Genomic DNA, 18,326 nt, shown 5'->3' with positions numbered 1-18,326 from the left:
CCGACTGTCCCTAACCAAGTTCCCAAATCCAAATATTATACAATATATTAAGCAAGGGGGGAAAACTGAATATTTCTTGAGCAACAAATCATCATATTAGAATGATGGATCTGAAGGATCGTGTGACACTCAAGATTGGCTGCTGAAAATTCAAATATCATAGATATAAATAACATAAAATAATATTTGACATAAATAACATATATAATCTAACAATAGATTAAATTTATTTGAATTATAATATTTCACAATATTACTTTTTTTCTTGCATTTTATCAAATAAATGCAGTCTTGGTGAGCATAAGAGGTTTCTTTCTAAAACATTTGAAAATTCTTAATTATTCATTATAGTTATATAGCCTAATCTGAAGCGTACAGAATATGTTTATTCGCTATATTATATTCTTACGCTCTCGTTACCCTTCTTTTCTAATAAATATATATAATTCTATTATTTGATTCTAAATTATATTCTTGCTACCATCTAGCCATCTTTCCTCGCTGAATATTAAAATAAAAATACTGACGTTTCGCGGAGTGGGCGTTTGTGCGACGTAATTCTCCGTTGACGTCATATCCTCCTAGCGCTCTTCGCTTCCTGCCTGGCGGAGGGAGGGGTCGGTGCTGACGGCTGGGAGGACGAGCTGAACGTTAAGAAAGCCTTGGGAAAGCGATAAGAAACGAGGGGAAAGGGCCCGAGGTTTTTACCTTCCATCGGGAAAACTTGACTCTGATTAGCACCCAAAGCAAGTGCAATGTCGTCCAGTCGTCAGCTTAGTGAGAGCAGGGCCATCCCGACCAGGACGGTGCTGATCAACGAGTCAACGCAGCTACCTCACGATTATTGCACCACTCCCGGAGGCACTTTATTCTCCACCACCCCGGGAGGTAACAACCCAGACTTATATCTGCAGCCGTTTGCCTGATGTTTGTGTGGAGACCGTCTAATGTTAGAGGGTGGCCTGTGTTGGCCAGGAAGCCGTAACCACATAAAAGGCTGTGTCTCAAAACCTTGTGTTCAACCTGCTTAGACAGTGTTTTTAGGGGTCGTAGGAACGTTTAGTTAGTTTGCATGTAGACAGTCTGATGATGATCAAAATGTCGAGACGTTTAAATCGACGATGACCAAAACTTGTTGACTAGGAAGGCTGCTTCCTGTGCTTTTGAGACACGGCCATGCAGTTCAAAACAAAAACAGCGCCGCCTGTGCGTCTCTCTGATCAACACGATTGGTCCGCAGTGACTGATGGACAGAATAGAACCGAACAAAGGAATGCATTACATTAAACATATACAGAGAACGGCACATGTAGCAGTAAACACCCTACCAAGTGTCTTGATTGCTGTCAATCATTACTTAATTTTGTTGCGACCATTGATACTAAATTAGTCTTTGTGATTTCAAAAGCATTAAAATGTGCCATATTAACATCCGTTGCACTTTAAGGCAGATGATTATCATAAAAGTCCAAGTTCACTCAATTCTCATCTACTCATTCTCATATTGTTTTCAACCCAGTGTGACTTGTTTTCTTCTTTGTAACACTAAAGGAAATGTGTCAGATCAGATTGCTTCAGGATTATGACATTTTATGCAGGCTGGTAGTTATGTAATAAAACCAGCTTATAACAGTATGTTTATTATGACGATGCAGGAACCAGAATAATCTATGATCGCAAGTTCCTGTTAGACCGGCGTAACTCACCCATCGCCCAGACCCCACCAGCACACCTGCCGGTTATCCCAGGAGTGACAAGCAAGGACGTCCTGAATGAAAACAAGAGGAATAAGGCTAACAACATCAACAACCGCGATGCGAAGCCAGGGCAAGGTTAGTCTTTAAAACTGACCGAACTGGAACTGTTTCCACTGGAACCTCCCTGCTTTGTGCTCAATCATCTTATGTACACAAACAGTAATGGGTCTGGTTGACAAGGGTTAGAGACTAGTCTTCACTCGTACTATTTTCTTTTAGTGGTCATGCATGATTTTTTTTTTTTTTTTTGTGTGTTGCAGGTGAAGATGCTCAGTTTGAGATGGACATCTAAAGAAGAGGAACCAACGTGAAGAATTATTAATTACCTGGTACCTGTGTGCCAGTGGCTTGGCTTGTAGAAACCAATGTTGTGAGCCCTCTCCTTTAGTTCTCTCTAGCTGCTGGGTGCTGCGTAATCATGGGGATAAAAGACAAAGTTTGCCCAGTGGGGCTGCTGGAGCCCTGAAAGTTAACCTGGGAGCCTGTTGAGCTCTTTTTGTTTAGGTTTCAGGGCAGCCATCAGCTGTACTTGCTTAAGTCACAGAGCAAGGGAAAAATTCTGTATTGTAAGTGCCCGGATATGTTACCAATTTACCGTAATAAACAAATCAGCCATCAGAGATTCACTGCTGATAGATCAGAGTACACTGTTCCAGTTGATACCCTTAATGCAGTCTGCTTGGTTCACATGTAAACTGAGTTGCACTCAAGTCAGGAAATGCAGTTATCTGCATGTACATGTCCTCCCAAATGTAAGATTTAGATTAAGATCTTTTTTTTTTTTTTCATCCAAAACAATTACTGGATCTCTTTTTTTCTAGTTTTATTTAAAAGGGACAGCAGGATTGTCATCATAATTTTGATTTAAAAAAAATGAAAGGATTCCGTATTCATTCCAAGTCTTTTATATCAGTTAAAACAGTTGACTTTTTTTCTAGATTTTTATTTTCAGGTATTTGTTCAGCTCAGAAAAGTTTTATAGAATTGTCCAAAAACAGACCACAGACCTTAATTACTCCATTAAATTTATATAGGATTACAATGCCAAACAAATTTTACAGTTTTATTTAGAACTACCCCAGAATAAGCATTTCAGTCAGTAGTCTTCTAATTTACTTTCGCCCTTTTAGCTGGTTAATTTTAAGTAATAACATCTGATCGCAATTTTGAAAGACCAAACTGTTACTTTAGGTCAGAGAGAATGTTTCTGTTCTGCTAACAGTATGATTTGTACCTACCTTTGCATGGCGAGACACTTGAAATGTCAACATCAGCTCTTAATTCACATCGTCTAGTTAAAGGTAGACAATACCAAGTACCGTTGAACTGATCAAGTGTTTAATATACTTTATGAAACGATGACAAAAAGAGAGCTGGTCTCAGGAAGCACTTGCATTATGTACCTCACAAGTACACATCTTATGGCTCCGTTCCTGGGAGAAATAGCACGGTGAATATTTAACATTAATATCAGCTGTGACATCTACTGTCACTTTCCGATTACTACAATCCTTACGAACCTTGATAATCAAATCAAAGGTAGGAAAGCATTGAAGTGTTGTTTTGGTCATTTTACTATTGTCTGTCTCACAGCCACACAATGTGAACGATCCTTTGAAAGATGGATAGTTTTGTAGTGACCAGACATTCATATTTTGATTCAGATCAAACATCTTGAAAACTTGAATTCAATCTTTCCAATGCTCTTCTATGCATGGTCTTTTGGTCGGCTTTTTAGTCTTTAGTTCACAGATCATTTATATGTCGTTGAGTTTTTTTGGGATGCCAAATCTTGTGGAAAATGAGAAGGTTTGATTAATATTGAAATAGAATTAAGCAAAGAGATTATCCAAACAAAGTGACTTAAAGAGGATAAGACTTATTCTCATGACTTTAATTGTCTCGTTCTGTGCTCTGGTCATTCTCTGAAGCACATAATTTTTCTCTCTCTCTCTCTCTCTCTAGCTCTTGCTCTCTCTCTCTCTCTCTCTCTCTCTCTCTAGCTCTTGCAATAATAATAAAAATGAAAAAAAAATGGTAACATAGATATGCAAGTAAATTTAACTGAATAATCACACTAGCACTGAGTGAGAAACAGTGAGTGAAAAATAGGAAATAGGTAGCTAGAAGAATGTGCTTTTAATTGACATGGAAATATTTCACATGCTAAAAATATCTCTATTTTTTTATTGGTCAAAAATGCAGTATCTCAGTCCAATTTTCCGACTGACCTATATTGTGTTTCCACAGTTTAAAATGGATTTGCTCAAAATATCTGAGCCCTACTGACTCAACATCATAATAGCAGGTTTGCTGGTCCCCCTTATCCCATGGTGCAACACCCTATACCAACTCCCAAAAAAGGGCTAGCATTGACTGTGGTCGTAACCTTAGCATTAAAAGTAGAGTTTCTCTCTGGCCACAACACACTTAAAGGGAACAGAAGCTTCACAACACTCAGGAGAAACAGTTCAACTCCCGTTATTCAACAGCATAACATCTTTGACCACATATTAAATTGCATTGTCTAGGATGAAGTTCCATATCAGTCTGACATGTTACTCATATTTATACATAACAATCAAAACGTTTTTTAGTAAACATCCAAGCCTACAAGGACAAAGCGTTTCTTCTGGTCTACACACATTTTTTCTCTCTCTCTCTCTCTCTCTCTCTCTCTCTCTCTCTCTCTCTCTCTCTCTCTCTCTCTCTCTCTCTCTCTCTCTCTCTCTCTCTCTCTCTCTCTCTCACTCACTCACAGTGATCTCTTGTGCTTAGCTTCTGTATCCATGCCTTACTTTACTAAGCTGAGCAGCTGTGTCAAATATAGTTCCCTTTCATACCTTAAATACAGGATCAGTTCCTTTCTGTTTGATTTCTTTCCAACTTTCAAGTTGAGGATAAGATCAAGATATTGCTGTTTTACTAGAAAACATTATATTTTTGGAAACATGTTTGTTATTATTTACTTTCTTACAGAGATGGAAAGATTTGCAGATACAGCAGTGTAATATTTGTAATAGTAATGGACTGGTTAAAAAATAAACACGGTTTAGGTTCGACTTTGATCGGTTGCAGTTAACGTTCTATAAAATATTCAATATTGGTGAAATCCTTGACAATTAGATGCACATTTTCATTTTCGGTTTGATTTATAGACTTTTGTATAAGTCATATTCAAGTAATAATGATTTGTAGTAAAGGGAAGTTGATATACTGTCCTTCTGTAATAGATTTGTCAAATCCCAGCTTGTTTCAACTCTGGGATTCAAGCATCACTGCATACTTTTTCTTCATACTTTCCCCAGGTCTCAGAAACTTTCAGAAATGCATTTAGCTCTCTGTTTGATGGGATTTAGGATGAAAGTTTTATCTAATGTGGCAGAAATTGGAAACTGTATTTTCTTTCTTCTTTGAGACCCTGTTCAATTTAATTTTAATGAAATGCCAATGCCAGTGGATACTGTTACAGCAAGATCAATAAAAGTTCCTTGATATCAACTTGTCTGTTTGTCTTCTCTGCCAAATGCTTGTGCATTTCAATATGCTTGAATGTCATGTAAACAAGCGGTTTGAAATACTAGGGTTTGCCGCCAGATGGAGCAGTAGGGTTAGTGTACCAGCTCTTAGTTTTATGAATGCAAAATCGAAAAAAGATTCTGGTCCTCTGTAAGTTAGTTTTGGCTCTGGTTTTTGTAAATGCTAAATTGTTTTATACCAAAGCGGGAGTTCTCAATGTTTCTTTTCTTGTCTCTAGCTAGAAGCCCTTATTACAGTAGATGAATGCATGTGAAGAGAGCTTGGTTGCTTGGAAACTCATGGCAACACGATGTGTCCACTTCACACCAGCGGTTCAAGCACAGGCTGTTTTCAATGCAATGAAAGACATTCGACACAGTGGCAGTGGTGAAAATTAAGAACTTGACCAACAGTGAGCACAATTATTCTCTGCAATCTGCAGCAATTTGAGGTTGAGACCTTGCGATTAACTATCACCATTACAAGAAAATCAAGTCTAACCCAGAATTTTATTAAGATCGTACTGTTTAAACTTATAAGTGTCAGCTTATTCATACTCTGCCCCCTACATCGCAGGCTTTTCAATATTTCAGGCATGTCTGCAGGACCGTTGCTGGGAGATGGAGCTGTTACTGACTGGTGAAAAGATGAGAATCCACCCACAGACATCCTCCTCTCCCATAACATTTATTGCCAGTGAAAGAGGCAGCTGAAGAAGGTGGCCATTCTCTCCTCCTCTCCTCCCTCTGTGTTATCCATCTGCACTGCTGTCTGTTGAGACTCGCTTTGCTGGATTGACACCTTGACTGCATGTCTTTGGACCTGTGAGGGACATTGACAGGACTCAAGATGAGTGTGACATGGACTTGGTCTTCTTCTACCTTTAATTGTTTCTCTCAAGTCCTGACAGGTGTCTGAGAGAGCGGGTAACCAGGTGAGGAAACTTTTATGATATTTGCTATCCTATTACCTTGTCTTGGCTTCAGGGTAGAAATATGTGCTCTATTAAGTCTTCAATTATATAATTTTGTCTTAAACTGTGCTTGGCATAGCTAAGTTTGATTCTCTTATCAGTCAGCATCCTGTGAAATGCTGGTGGGCAAGTGTACTTACTAAGTACTACACAAGAGTGGATTTACATGAACTCTCAGAACATTGTAAAACAAAATGATTAGAGAATGGGATATTGTTTTTATACAACAGTTTAATAAAGTTAAAGTAACTTGCATTTTAGATACTGTATTGCCAGTTAGTTTTTTTTTTTTTTTTACTCCGAAACGAACAACAAAATTAGTTCTAAAGAAGCCACAGATTAATAGTGGAGTGTCTAAATGAATCAGTGTTTTGAATGATTTGGTTGAGTGAATGATTCAATGCATGAGTCACTCGCCACCTCCTGGCATATCAATGTAATATGCAGAAAGAGTCACTGAAAAATATCTAAAATATTCTTTATTTCCAAGGATTCTATAGTTCATTTTGTTAATGGCCAAAGTAAGAAACAAATGAAGTAATGCACTAATACAGTTACCACAGAAGCCTAAATCCATTAATAAAGAAATGAAAATTTACAATAGGTTAACATTTATTTAGTGTAATAAAATAAAAAGGTTTTATTATTATCAAAGGTTATTAGTGGTTCAGGGAAAAATCTCGATTTATTTATTTTATTTTATTTTAGGGCCTGGTTTGACTCACCATGCATTTTTAAAAACCGTGTTGCAGTGTGTATATGTGTTACATGGCCATTTATGATCATTGTTTCAGTATTTTCAAAGTCTGATTGTGATGTTGATTGAAAGCCTAACACACATGAACAAAACACTGCAGTCGTTTTTAAACTCCTCATTTCTTAGCGAGAACGAGGATGTGCCAATCACTGGTCACTCCCACTCACTGCATATCTGTACACTGATCTGTGCAGCATTGTACAAATGCATCCCGGGGCCTTTCCCATCCATATTTAGAGATTTTTTTGTTGTTGTTTTTTGTTCTGTGACCGTGATACTCGGACTCAACTGGAATTTAAATCAAGCCCCTGAAAAGGGAAGCATTGCTCTTGGTGCCAGCGACTCAGTATCCCAAACTTTCAATAGACCAGCCAGTTATATAAACATAAGGCAGGAATGTCCTAATGACATTCACAGAGCTATCATATATTTCCCAGTGATATCTCTCTGGCACAAACTTGATCTTATGAAAGAGGAGGGGAAAAACAGGATTTCTTTAATTAACTGTATTATCGCTGCAGTTCAAGCAGGAAAATCGTTTGGCTTCATGATTCTGACATCAAACACTTTCAGATTTCGGTAGATGTCAAAGCATCAGAAATCTTTCATCTTGCACTTTCTCTCACTTTTGGCTTTCTGTAATGTCTCCGTCATGGCCTTTGCATGGGCCGTCCCTGTGAATGTCTGGAGCAGCCCACACTGTCGTCTGGTTGCCAGATGTACTGTATTTCTTCGTAGCTCTCCCTGTCATTGTGAGAAGAGAACCAGAGAGGCACTGAACGAGAAAGAGAAGAAAAGAGATTAGCAAAACATCGGTGGTGGTTGGAGTTAAAATAAAAGGCTTTTTATGTTAAGATTCTGCTAGCAACAGGAAACCGAGTTCGTGTTGACAGGATTTGCACTTAAAGACAGACCTGAACCCTTGCTGAAACTAAGATGCAAAAACCAAAGGATGTGAACACACGTGGCATAGCTGTGAGACCGTAAGCCATTCATTTAACAATCAAATATGACAGAGATTCTATGCACATGCAAATTTGATAGTCTGACTTACTTTTAGGTCTGTAGAACACATTCAAAGCTTCAATGATGTGTTTTTTAGGGGGTTTTGTTGTGCATTTCATGTGTTGGGGTTCCAGGAAATTGAAGTGTGTCTGGCTCTTTAAAAAGTGCAAATGTTAGAAATAACCCTATGTAAAATGACTAACATGTCTGCCTGTTTACTTTATATTAGTCACAGTATAAATCCTCATTCCAGCTCTGTGCAGATTATGGGTGCGAGTGCCAGTGCAACTTCCCAGGCTGCTCCGTTTGCACCTACACACCAGGCTGATCACCAAGGGAACGGCATGGCTGAGCACAGACGCTCCCTACAGTCAGTGAACATTCGCAACAGCAAGGCCAAATCCATCATCACAAACAAGGTGGCTCCTGTTGTCATCACGTAAGTGACAAGTGCAACATGATGCTAACTGTCCGTAAGGGCCCTCATATGCACAAAATGTCACACCTGTGTGTTACTCTGAGCGAAAACTATTGTAGATACTGTCAACAGCTTCACTTTGACTTAAAGGGGCAGTTCACCCAAAAATTAAAATTCTGTCATCGTTTACTCACAATCATACTGTTCCAAACCTGCATGAGTTTCTTTCTTCTGTTGAACACAAAAGAAGATATTTTAAAGAAAGATAGTTATCAAACAGTTGCTGGTAGCCATTGACTTCCAAAGTATGAAAAAAAATACTATGTAAATCAGTGGCTACCATCAACCATTTGGTTACCAACTTTTGTGCTGAACAGAAGAAAGAAACTCATACAGTTTTATAACTTGTAGAGGGTGAGTAAATGATGACAGAATTTTCATTTTTGGGTGAACTGTCCCTTTAAAGGAAAAGACAAACACGTATTATCAGTTGTGGGTTTTTAAATATATGACAATTTGAGAGAAGTTATGATTGTTGTCTCTATACAGAAACAACTGCAGGGAAGAGTTTCAGATTCATGACAAGATCCAATCTGCCAACTACTCGATGGGAAGGATATCTGACCTGTTGCCGGAGCACTACCTAGTGCTGGTATGTTTCACTTTTTGAGATTTAAACTAAATATTTAGAGCCTAATACTTTAAAAAGCCTGGAGTGGAATGGAAAATGCAGTAATGAGCAGGAAATGTAGATCAATGATGGAAATGTCTTGTCATTTATGATGAAATAAGTTTTATGACTTGCTTTTATATTGTCCAGGGGGAGTTTTTTATGGTACAGGATGTATACAGTAGAGCTGATGTCTTAAATACTACAAAAAGCTACGGGTCCCCCAACTTCCGCAAGGTCAAGGGAAACTACCCCCTTTTTGGAATGGGCCAACCTAGCCTGAGTGGTTTCAAACAGGTCCTCCAGAGATTGCAGATTGACGGCTGTGAGGTCAGTGAGTGCTCCTTGTCCTTGTCCAGTAGGATGAAAGGCAGTGAGGCACTTTCCATGAACACAGTTCACTTTGGGGTCCCATTACTTTTTTCTTTTCTACCTGTACAGTAAGAACCATTAGATATGTTATTATGTAGCATAAAATTGACCTACACTTAAATTAAAAATAATTTACAGCAATGCCATAGAAGAACCATTTTGGGTTTACCATAGAAACTTTCAGTGAACCATTTTTTCTCAGTGTGAAGAACATTTTAATAATCTAAAGAAAGGAACCATGGAACCATTAATGCCAATAAAGAACCTTTATTTTTAAGAATGTAGCATGTGAAGTAACAATCAAATGTCTGTATTATCCTGTAAAATGGTGATTTTCGTCTGTCCCAACTCAGAGAGGTCTTAACCACCTTGACTACCATATGTTCTGCAGATAGATGTTCAAATAATGATCAGGTTAATTGCTGTTTGTCCCTAAAAATGTGAACAGGTGGTGATTTTCATCTATTTGAGGGAGGAACCAGTGGTCTTCTTCCGCTCAGATGGAGACTTTATTCCGTACACTCCCAGAGGAAGAGAGAACCTCCATGAGAACCTGCATGACCTAGACAGAGAGCTCAGCGCAGAGCAAATAGAGCTCTCCATCCGGAAAGAGGTCTGTTATAGAGCACAACACGTTGTATGAGGAGGATCGCTTGCCATCCTTTTATGGTGAAATGTGGACAGAGGTCATAGTGTCTGCTCAGTGTCAGGTTTTAATTCTCTGATATTTTCTCCAGTTGTGTGACTTTGCCAAGCTGAGTGAAAATATGTTCTATGTCTATAATGATATTGAGCATTTTAAAGATGAACCTCAGCAGGTACAGATTCTGTCAGAGGAGGACATTCATGTCACTGAGGAGGTCTACAAAAGACCACTTTTCAGTCAACCACTGCACAGGTAATTGCTCATATTTTATGACAGAATAAAATCTATACTGTTCAAAAGTTTGGGATTGCTATGTTTTTGAAAGAAATTTCTTATGCTCACCAAAGTTGCATTTATTTGATCAAAAATACAATAAAATGTAATACTGTTAAATATTATTACAATTTCAAATAACTGTTTTCTATTTTAATATATTTTAAAAGTTTATTCCTGTGTGCAAAACTGAATTTTCAGGTGCCATTACTCCAGTGTCAAATAATTTTTCAGAAATAATTATTTGTGTTACTCAAGAAAACATCTTATTAACAATGTTGCTTACAGTTGTTACATTATAAATGTTTTTACTGTCACTTTTGATAAATTAATGCATACTTGCTAAATCAAAGTATTTTATCGACCCCAAACATAAAAGGCATTTGAACAGCATCAAAAATAAATGATGATGGCATGGGAAAAACTTTCCAAGACACTTTTTTGATCTATGTTTAAAAATAGCAGAAATCTGTTTTAAATAAAACCCTGGCGAAAAGTAGTGCCCATAGATGCACAAATACATGCATATGTGAATCAAAACTAATATTACTTTTGAGATTCTTTTAGTTCTGTGTATTGTTTAATGATAACATTTGATGAATTTAGATATTACAGATTGCCACTCCCTATGGAAGGGGCACCACTGGAGGAGACAATTGATGCCTTTGTTAATATACTCAGGGTAAGATCTCCATGAATATTATATATTTTTTTTCTCTCTCTCTACTTTCTAAGTTTAATATAACTCCATGTGAGCTCTGGTTTATATATATCTGATGATTTGTGTCACTGAACCAATAATTCATCCCAAGAACCCAGAACTTTAAACCCAGCTCTAGCCAGCAAACCATATTTATATTTCACACCAGTAACATCAATCTTTGAAAGCCATATTAACACAGACAAAAGCTATAAATGTTAACTTAAGACCTTGAAAAATGACTTAAGGTACCCGCTCATGATCAGAAAACGGAAAGATTTTTCTCCATCTTGATTTCCCTTTATCAGAGTTTGACACAGCCAAAAATGAACGTGTGTTCTTGTTTGAGGTTACAGAAATATAGACAGGCATGTATATTGCGCTAAATCATTATGCTATTCACTTGGATTCCTTTAGTTTGGACAATGTGCTTTTACAAATTCACCTACCTTTGTGTCCTCCAGGAGACCCCAAACCTCTCTTTGATGCGGAACAGCTCCAGACCTCTGCCTGCACTGCTCTTCAGCTGCCAGGTGGGGGTGGGACGCACCAATCTTGGCTTAATTCTGGGAGCCTTAGTCTTCCATCACCTGCAGGGGGCATCAAAGAGCCCTAGGTACCTATAGTACACTGTCAGTACAATTTCAATTACTGTTTACTTTCTCAAAGAAGAGCCTTGCTTAATTAATAACACTCTACTGTGGTAATATTGTGTTTTAAGGTCCATTCTCTGTTTAAGTTCTACCTTACTCTTCATCTCTTTCACAGGCAAGAAATACAGAAGAGTGAACACAAATTGGATTTCCAAGTGATTCAGTTGCTAATCAGTCGCTTACCTAAAGGTCAACAAGTTCTTGATGAGGTTAGTGTATTAATGATGTTTGTAAAACACTCCAGTTGCTTTCAAGGGTGTATTCATTTGCAAAAGTAGTAGATGTAAATAGAAACTGAGCCTTTTATGTCTTACAAAACATATACCGCATTAGGATTTGTTGAAAGAATGGTTTTACATAACTCATTTTGAGTCCGTTTTTATGTATATGTACCATAGGTTGATGATGCTGTTGCCATGTGCTCTGAGATGCATAACATAAAAAATGCTGTGTATGAAAACAAGCTAAAGCTTGAAGGCATTGGAGAAGATTACCAGATTCAAGTATGTCTCAACTAAAACATTCTTGTGTCCGTGTTGTTGAACTGCTATAAAACAGTTGCTTTTTTGCATATTTGTGTCATTCACTCTTTTTTTGTTTTGTTTGCAGGGAAGCAGCACAAAAGGCTATTTCCTGCAAAGAACACTGCAAAGTCTTGAACGCTATGTGTACCTATTAGTATTCAATGCGTATCTTCATGATCAGGTATTGCAAAACTAAATGCTGCCATATTATTATATTAAAAAGCAGTGATTTCTGTCAGTATATGCCATTATTTTAATCATTTTTCCATTATCTGCTGTCTCTCTCCATCTCTGTAGTATCCACAGGCATTTCCTCAGAGCTTCAGTCAGTGGCTGTGTATGAACGCTTGGATCTACAGACTGCTGGCCAGCATGGATAGCTCTGAACTCTCAGCACCAGCCAGCCTTATAACTGATGGGATTCGAGTTTTGGTAAGGGCGAACAATTTTTGATTCACAGAACTTTCTCAGAACATTAGTTTATGGTTATATAAAACCTAAAACATAGCCAAAGGGAAATCATACACTAACTTTAAAGCAGCATTCTGTGTTTGCTGTGATGACGTAGAGATTATATATTACAACAGATAAAAATTACATAATTATACTAAAGTATGTTCATATGCACCAGGTTGTAGTTTTTTACTTTATCCTTGAATAGTCGTTTCTTGCTTGAGTATATCTGATATGCCAGACTTTCTAAAAACAAATACTAACAGTATAGACTGAATCTCATTAACATGAGATTTTCTAGCCCTGCTCTTATCAGAGGCGAACTATGACCTCTTCCTCCTGTAGCTCAGCAGATTCTCCCTAAAACATAGGCATGCGCATTATGCACATAATATTTTCAATTTTGAAAGGTGTCCAGTGAGTTTTTAGCAACGGATCTGCTCAGTACAGCCAAGGAGATGAAAGTGGCCAATTTCAGACGAGTTTCCAAAATGGCTCTATATGGGATGGCCCAGCCAAACTCTGAGGTAAATCCTTTCTAAAGCTAATTTCAGCAGCCCAGGCTCCTAATTTGTGGCTGTCTGTAAAGTCTAATAAAAAATAATCAAAGCTTCTTTGTGCCCATTTCAGGCTTTGGCTGTCGTGATGTCCTACCTGACAGACCAGAGGAGAGGGCACTCTACAATTCTCTGGCTGAATCTGCAGGAGGAGCTTGTGCTGGAGGCAAATGGACAAATGTTCACCCCACGAGAGCCAGGCTGTCTGGAACAGCCTATTCCAGTCTGTGTTCAACATCCACAGCAGCTCCAGGTGCAAATCCGTTCAGGGCTGTAGTAGTATGTATTAAAAGGAATTGAAGAGGGTAGTTGTGGCTTTATATAAATATATACAATATACAAATTGTATACAATATACAAATTTTTGTAGGTACAGCATACATACTGTGTGCAATGTAATACAGTGCAGTACATTAAGCTACTGTATCAAAAACTGCACTAGAGTGTAAATACATTCTTATTTTAGGCCATATTTTATTCTTATTTTATTGCATGAGTATTTGATCCATGTAAAGTCTTGTTAAATGTTTTCAGTTTTACAGGTACAATAGCTTTTAATTTCATCATAAATTAAGATGAAAGTGAGATGAAAATTTTTCCGTTTTTACCCACAAGAACTGCTGCTGTGATCTGAGAACCTAAGGAGCTTTAGCAATATGGCCATCTTCACAGGAAATGGAGCTGGCACTGAAGCAGGACGTCCTGAGGTGTGAGAAGTGGCTTGAGGTGATTACAGAGCAGGATAAACAGATGAGGATGTTTAAGACTTGTCACACCATAGAGGAGCTCTTTGTCCATCAGAAGAGCATTCATCCAGGTCTCAGCTACCAGCGGATTCCACTGTCTGACTGCTGTGCACCTAAAGAAGAGGCAAGTGAATACACTATAAGCATGGTATAGATTTGACATTTTAGTTGAAATGTTGTTGCTCTCCCTCAGATTTTTGACCACTTATTGGAGGCTATGAAGAGCAGTCTGGCTGAAGACCCCAACTGTGCTTTCATCTTCAACTGTCATAATGGGAAAGACCGGACTACTGCAGCCATGGTGATCGCCACTCTCACCCTGTGGCACATTAATGTAGGTCATTTTCAGCTATCAGCTGTTTAAGTGGAGGGAGGAAGTGAGAAATAAGGCATTCATCTCCAAGACATTGATTAGAAGAGGAAAAATGTTTAAACTGAGCTCAAATCGGTTTCATAAACTTGACCCTGTTTTCTTCAGGGCTTTCTTGAGTGTGAAGAAGATGAGATTGTAAGTGTTCCAGACGCCAAGTACACCAAAGGAGAGTTTGAGGTACATTGAGGTCATGTTTCTTTGAACAGCTGCCAGTGTCGGCATTAAAACAAACATTTTGTTAATTTTGAACATATAAATTCTGTGATTAATAAACCCACCCATGCAAAGTAAATGAATGTGTTTAATGCATTTAATAGAAGATTGTTTCTATTATAGAAATAGATTAAAAAACATTTGATTTGATGAATTTTGACCCATGCATGCAAGTGTGTGCGTTCAGGTGGTGATGCAGGTGGTAAGGGTGTTACCTGATGGCCATCGTGTGAAGAGAGAAGTGGACGTCGCTCTGGATGTTGTTAGTGAGACGATGACCCCCATGCATTACCATTTACGGGAAATCATCATATCCACTTACAGACAGGTGAAATGTGATGTATAGTAACTTTTATGTTGTTCATTTGACTATTTTTTTATGTGTTTTGCATGCATAAACTTCAGCAGGAAAAGTCAACTAAAAAAGGTAGATAATAGGACAGTCAGTGCTTTTAGGAGCCATGTTGAATAATAGATTGCTTCCAAAGCAATTGTTTTTGTACCTAACATAGCCTTGAAAAGTCTATATAGGTACAATTTTCTCATTTGTGTTGATCTGCTGAAAAGGGCCAAGAGATTATTAATGCCCATTGCAGTGCATCAGCTTAGAGCACTCTGAATGTGTTTAATTTGAGGCTGAAAAACATGCTTTTATTTTAAAGTGAAGACCTTGATAAACAGCAGCATAAATGAGCAGAGAGCTTTCCAAAAGACTGCTTTGAAAAGGCCTGCAAATACTTTGTTAGGGTCCAAGACTTTATATTTTAATCTCTTGAAACATGTTCTGAGGTACTGGTGCAACTCATTTAGATCCCAACTATACATTATGAGTTACATATATTGTTATTATTATGTAACAGTTGTTACAGAAGCTCATCAATCTGGTGAAATGCATTTCCTCTGTGATACACAGAGATGTAATTCAAGTTCTTATCTAAGATGAAGTATCATGTTTGAATTTGCACTAGCTGATCAGTGTTTATGTCTTAATTCATTTGCACCAAACTTTGGCTTTTAAAAAAAAGGCTTTTGGCTTTAAACTTATTCCAACTGCTTATGCAGATGACGCAAATACCTGATCCTGTTCTCCACCTCCTGTTCTTTCCTGTAATCTCCTTTACTGTCTCTGTTAATAAAACATGGAAAAGATGAAAAATAGTTAATGAATTTTCTGATGGGTAAATCATTTGCATGTTACATTATTCTGGCCTTTTTCACACATATTTTTGTAAATGATCTAATAAAAAGATAGAGGTTCAGTAGATTGCTAAGGAAATTAATGTCAAGAGCAGAAGTTGTAATATGTATATCAGTCAACTAAGCAATGTGCACCTCGATGTAAACACTGATGTAATCACTTGTTTATGTATTAACGTACCAAAGTGAATGGACATTGAAATTAATAACTGTATAATCTTAATAAAAATGATTGAACAGCTGATTATGTCGTGCCATCAGCATTTTGTCACAAATAACAAGGAAACTAGAGGAATAACAATGAGTTCACTGGCACTTCTTCCTCCTCAGATTAAGATGGCTAAATCAGAGGCTGATGCTCAGTGGTTGCGGTTAAGGAGCCTGCAGTACCTCGAGCGTTACATTTATCTTATCCTGTTCAACTGCTACCTCCATCTGGAGAAGAAAGATTCCTGGAGGCGATCCTTCAGCCAGTGGATGTACCAGGTGAAGTCTGACTCACTTCAGGCGGAAAAAACATTCATAATATATTCACACTTACATAATATATTTTCATTGCAGTGGCCTAGTACAGAATCTTAAATATTTCTTGTTCATTTTACCTCATAGCTTTTCTTTGTTTTCAGTTTACAAAACACTAAAACTTTATTCCAGGTTTAAAAAAAAAAAAAAAAACAGCTTCACAATGTGGTCTCCTACTTTTAGAGTATGTTAACACAAAAATAGTGCCTTAATTACTGTATCAGCTTTCAGTACAGATTCAGTACCCTGTTTTTGTTTAAAAAATCAAGATAAAAGTATAAAAGTGTGCTGTTTTGAAGATATCTTTTTTTAAAAAGCAGTTACATTGTAAGTTCACTTTCAGTTTGAAGAAAGATACAGGTATAACCTGCCACTCATACTCGACACACAAGCCTATCTATAGTTCAAATGTTTCTGTACCCTTGAGAAGCTGATGGGAGGACACCCATGGTGCAGCAGACCAGTGCCTTGTGGTAAGATGAATGGCTGAACACTTATCTGGCTCACTGTGCTGCAGCTAAACATAGTTCTGAGTTCCATGAAACATTCATGGGAAAATTTCAATATGAAGTTGTAAATGTATTCTGTCTCATTCAGAGGTTTCCTGAGTCAAACCTTAGTTTATAGCCACATCTTTTATCCTCGGATTGAAGGGGTAAGAGAATTGGAAGACTGTAAGGCACCTAGTGTTTTCTTACATTTTACAGTTGAAAACTGTCTATGAAAAAAAAAAAAATCATGGTTAATCTCAAAGATGAATTTTCAGCAGAGTTTTCAGTGTTACATGATCAGAAATCATTCTAATATTCTGATTTGGTGCTCAAGAAACATTAATATTGAAAACCGTTAAGCTGCTTAATATTTTTGTATAAACCATGTTACTTTTTTTTGGGGGGGGTGGGATTCATTGAATAGAAGGTTCAAAAGAACATCATCAATTTAAAATAGAAATATTTTGTACCTTTATAAATGTATTTTCTGTCGGTGCTGATTAAAAGTATTTCTTTCCTTCATTCAAAATTGTTTTTGAATGGTAGTGTATTTATTGGATTACACGCTAGTTTAAAGAACCCTGCTCTAACATATATAGTTGAACTTGAATTGTTTAGTAAGAGGTTATCGCCTCATTTGACCACTGAACAGTCTGTCCTCATGTTTACAAAGAAAAACATCCAAATTGTTCTTGAGGTAGATTTAGCTTTAGCACTTTGTAGGTTTTTATGAAAGCCGAGCTCTGTAGATTTGTTCAATTGTGAAGTACGTTGAAAATGCACCAGTTTAATATTCTGTCAAGGCCACAAAAGCATTTTACTGTCATCTTGCCATCCTTTAAGGACAAGTGAGCAGCTGCGCCACTTATAAACATAAGTGTACATCTTGCAGTAAACCCCACTTACACACACACACAAACACATGTGTATATAGATATGCATTCATGAGTTGTGCTGGTTTGCAGGTGGCAGCTAGAGCTGGTGTCTATGCCATCCTCAACCATCTGGGCTTTTCTGAGTTTGAGAACCCTGACGACTCTTCGATGGCCAGGCTCCGTTTCCGCTGGCTCCCACACAGTGTCCAGTCTATTCCCATGCGAGGGCAACTTATTTAGAAAGGCATAGTATGTCGAAATGACTAAATACTGACTCACATTTCATAAATATGTTTTTATTACAATTTCTGTCAGACTCATTAAATCAAGAAGTGATTTAATGCACCCTGTTATCTTATTTACATTTTTGACTCTTATCTTTGGCTTGGCAGTGTTATGTTTTGTCCTTGTAAAATGTAAGACAACAAACACAGAAGATGGTTAACCCAATAAACCACACATTAATGCTAATAAAAGTTTTAATGCTGACCTTAAAAAAGTTGCACACTGTTATAAAAAAATGTCACCTCATTTGTATATAAAACATTTAATTAATTGAGATTTTACTTAATGTGACAGTCTTGCTGGATGATCATTTGTATTCATGTACATGGTTATTAAATTATACATAT

General features: G+C 37.5%; 2 protein-coding genes across 3 annotated transcripts; both read left to right on the top strand.

Annotated features, from left to right (window-relative positions):
- Positions 1 to 571: 571 nt before the first annotated feature.
- Positions 572 to 3,760, top strand: LOC107707337 (eukaryotic translation initiation factor 4E-binding protein 2-like). The gene is made up of 3 exons (XM_016511329.1): positions 572 to 888; positions 1,656 to 1,832; positions 2,018 to 3,760. The coding sequence occupies exons 1-3, from the start codon at positions 756 to 758 to the stop codon at positions 2,047 to 2,049; spliced, it is 342 nt and encodes a 113-aa protein (XP_016366815.1). The 5' UTR covers positions 572 to 755; the 3' UTR covers positions 2,050 to 3,760.
- Positions 3,761 to 5,988: 2,228 nt separating this feature from the next.
- LOC107707320 (paladin-like) lies at positions 5,989 to 18,298 on the top strand. Of its 2 annotated transcripts, none has more exons than XM_016511320.1 (20): positions 5,989 to 6,210; positions 8,265 to 8,450; positions 8,979 to 9,081; positions 9,250 to 9,429; positions 9,920 to 10,084; positions 10,209 to 10,369; positions 10,997 to 11,072; positions 11,555 to 11,706; positions 11,859 to 11,952; positions 12,142 to 12,246; positions 12,353 to 12,448; positions 12,565 to 12,699; positions 13,131 to 13,247; positions 13,351 to 13,530; positions 13,950 to 14,147; positions 14,217 to 14,357; positions 14,502 to 14,573; positions 14,797 to 14,937; positions 16,137 to 16,292; positions 17,785 to 18,298. In XM_016511320.1, the coding sequence occupies exons 2-20, from the start codon at positions 8,278 to 8,280 to the stop codon at positions 17,932 to 17,934; spliced, it is 2,595 nt and encodes an 864-aa protein (XP_016366806.1). In that variant the 5' UTR covers positions 5,989 to 6,210; positions 8,265 to 8,277; the 3' UTR covers positions 17,935 to 18,298. The 2 variants fall into 2 exon arrangements, with proteins under 2 accessions (XP_016366806.1, XP_016366797.1); XM_016511311.1 differs by lacking the exon at positions 5,989 to 6,210 and adding an exon at positions 7,756 to 7,989.
- Positions 18,299 to 18,326: the final 28 nt, after the last annotated feature.

This window comes from Sinocyclocheilus rhinocerous, unplaced genomic scaffold (assembly GCF_001515625.1).
Source record: "Sinocyclocheilus rhinocerous isolate Xijiao unplaced genomic scaffold, SAMN03320098_v1.1 scaffold1243, whole genome shotgun sequence".
NCBI lineage: Eukaryota > Metazoa > Chordata > Actinopteri > Cypriniformes > Cyprinidae > Sinocyclocheilus > Sinocyclocheilus rhinocerous.
This window is presented reverse-complemented; position numbering and strand designations above follow the sequence as displayed.

Coding starts and splice junctions, on each gene's coding strand:
- LOC107707337 (XM_016511329.1), top strand. CDS start 756: ATGTCGTCCAGTCGTCAGCTTAGTGAGAGCAGGGCCATCCCGACCAGG. Junction 889..1,655: donor ATTCTCCACCACCCCGGGAG/GTAACAACCCAG, acceptor ATGACGATGCAG/GAACCAGAATAATCTATGAT. Junction 1,833..2,017: donor CGATGCGAAGCCAGGGCAAG/GTTAGTCTTTAA, acceptor TGTGTGTTGCAG/GTGAAGATGCTCAGTTTGAG.
- LOC107707320 (XM_016511311.1), top strand. CDS start 7,943: ATGCAAAAACCAAAGGATGTGAACACACGTGGCATAGCTGTGAGACC. Junction 10,370..10,996: donor TTCAGTCAACCACTGCACAG/GTAATTGCTCAT, acceptor TGATGAATTTAG/ATATTACAGATTGCCACTCC. Junction 14,938..16,136: donor TCATATCCACTTACAGACAG/GTGAAATGTGAT, acceptor CTTCCTCCTCAG/ATTAAGATGGCTAAATCAGA.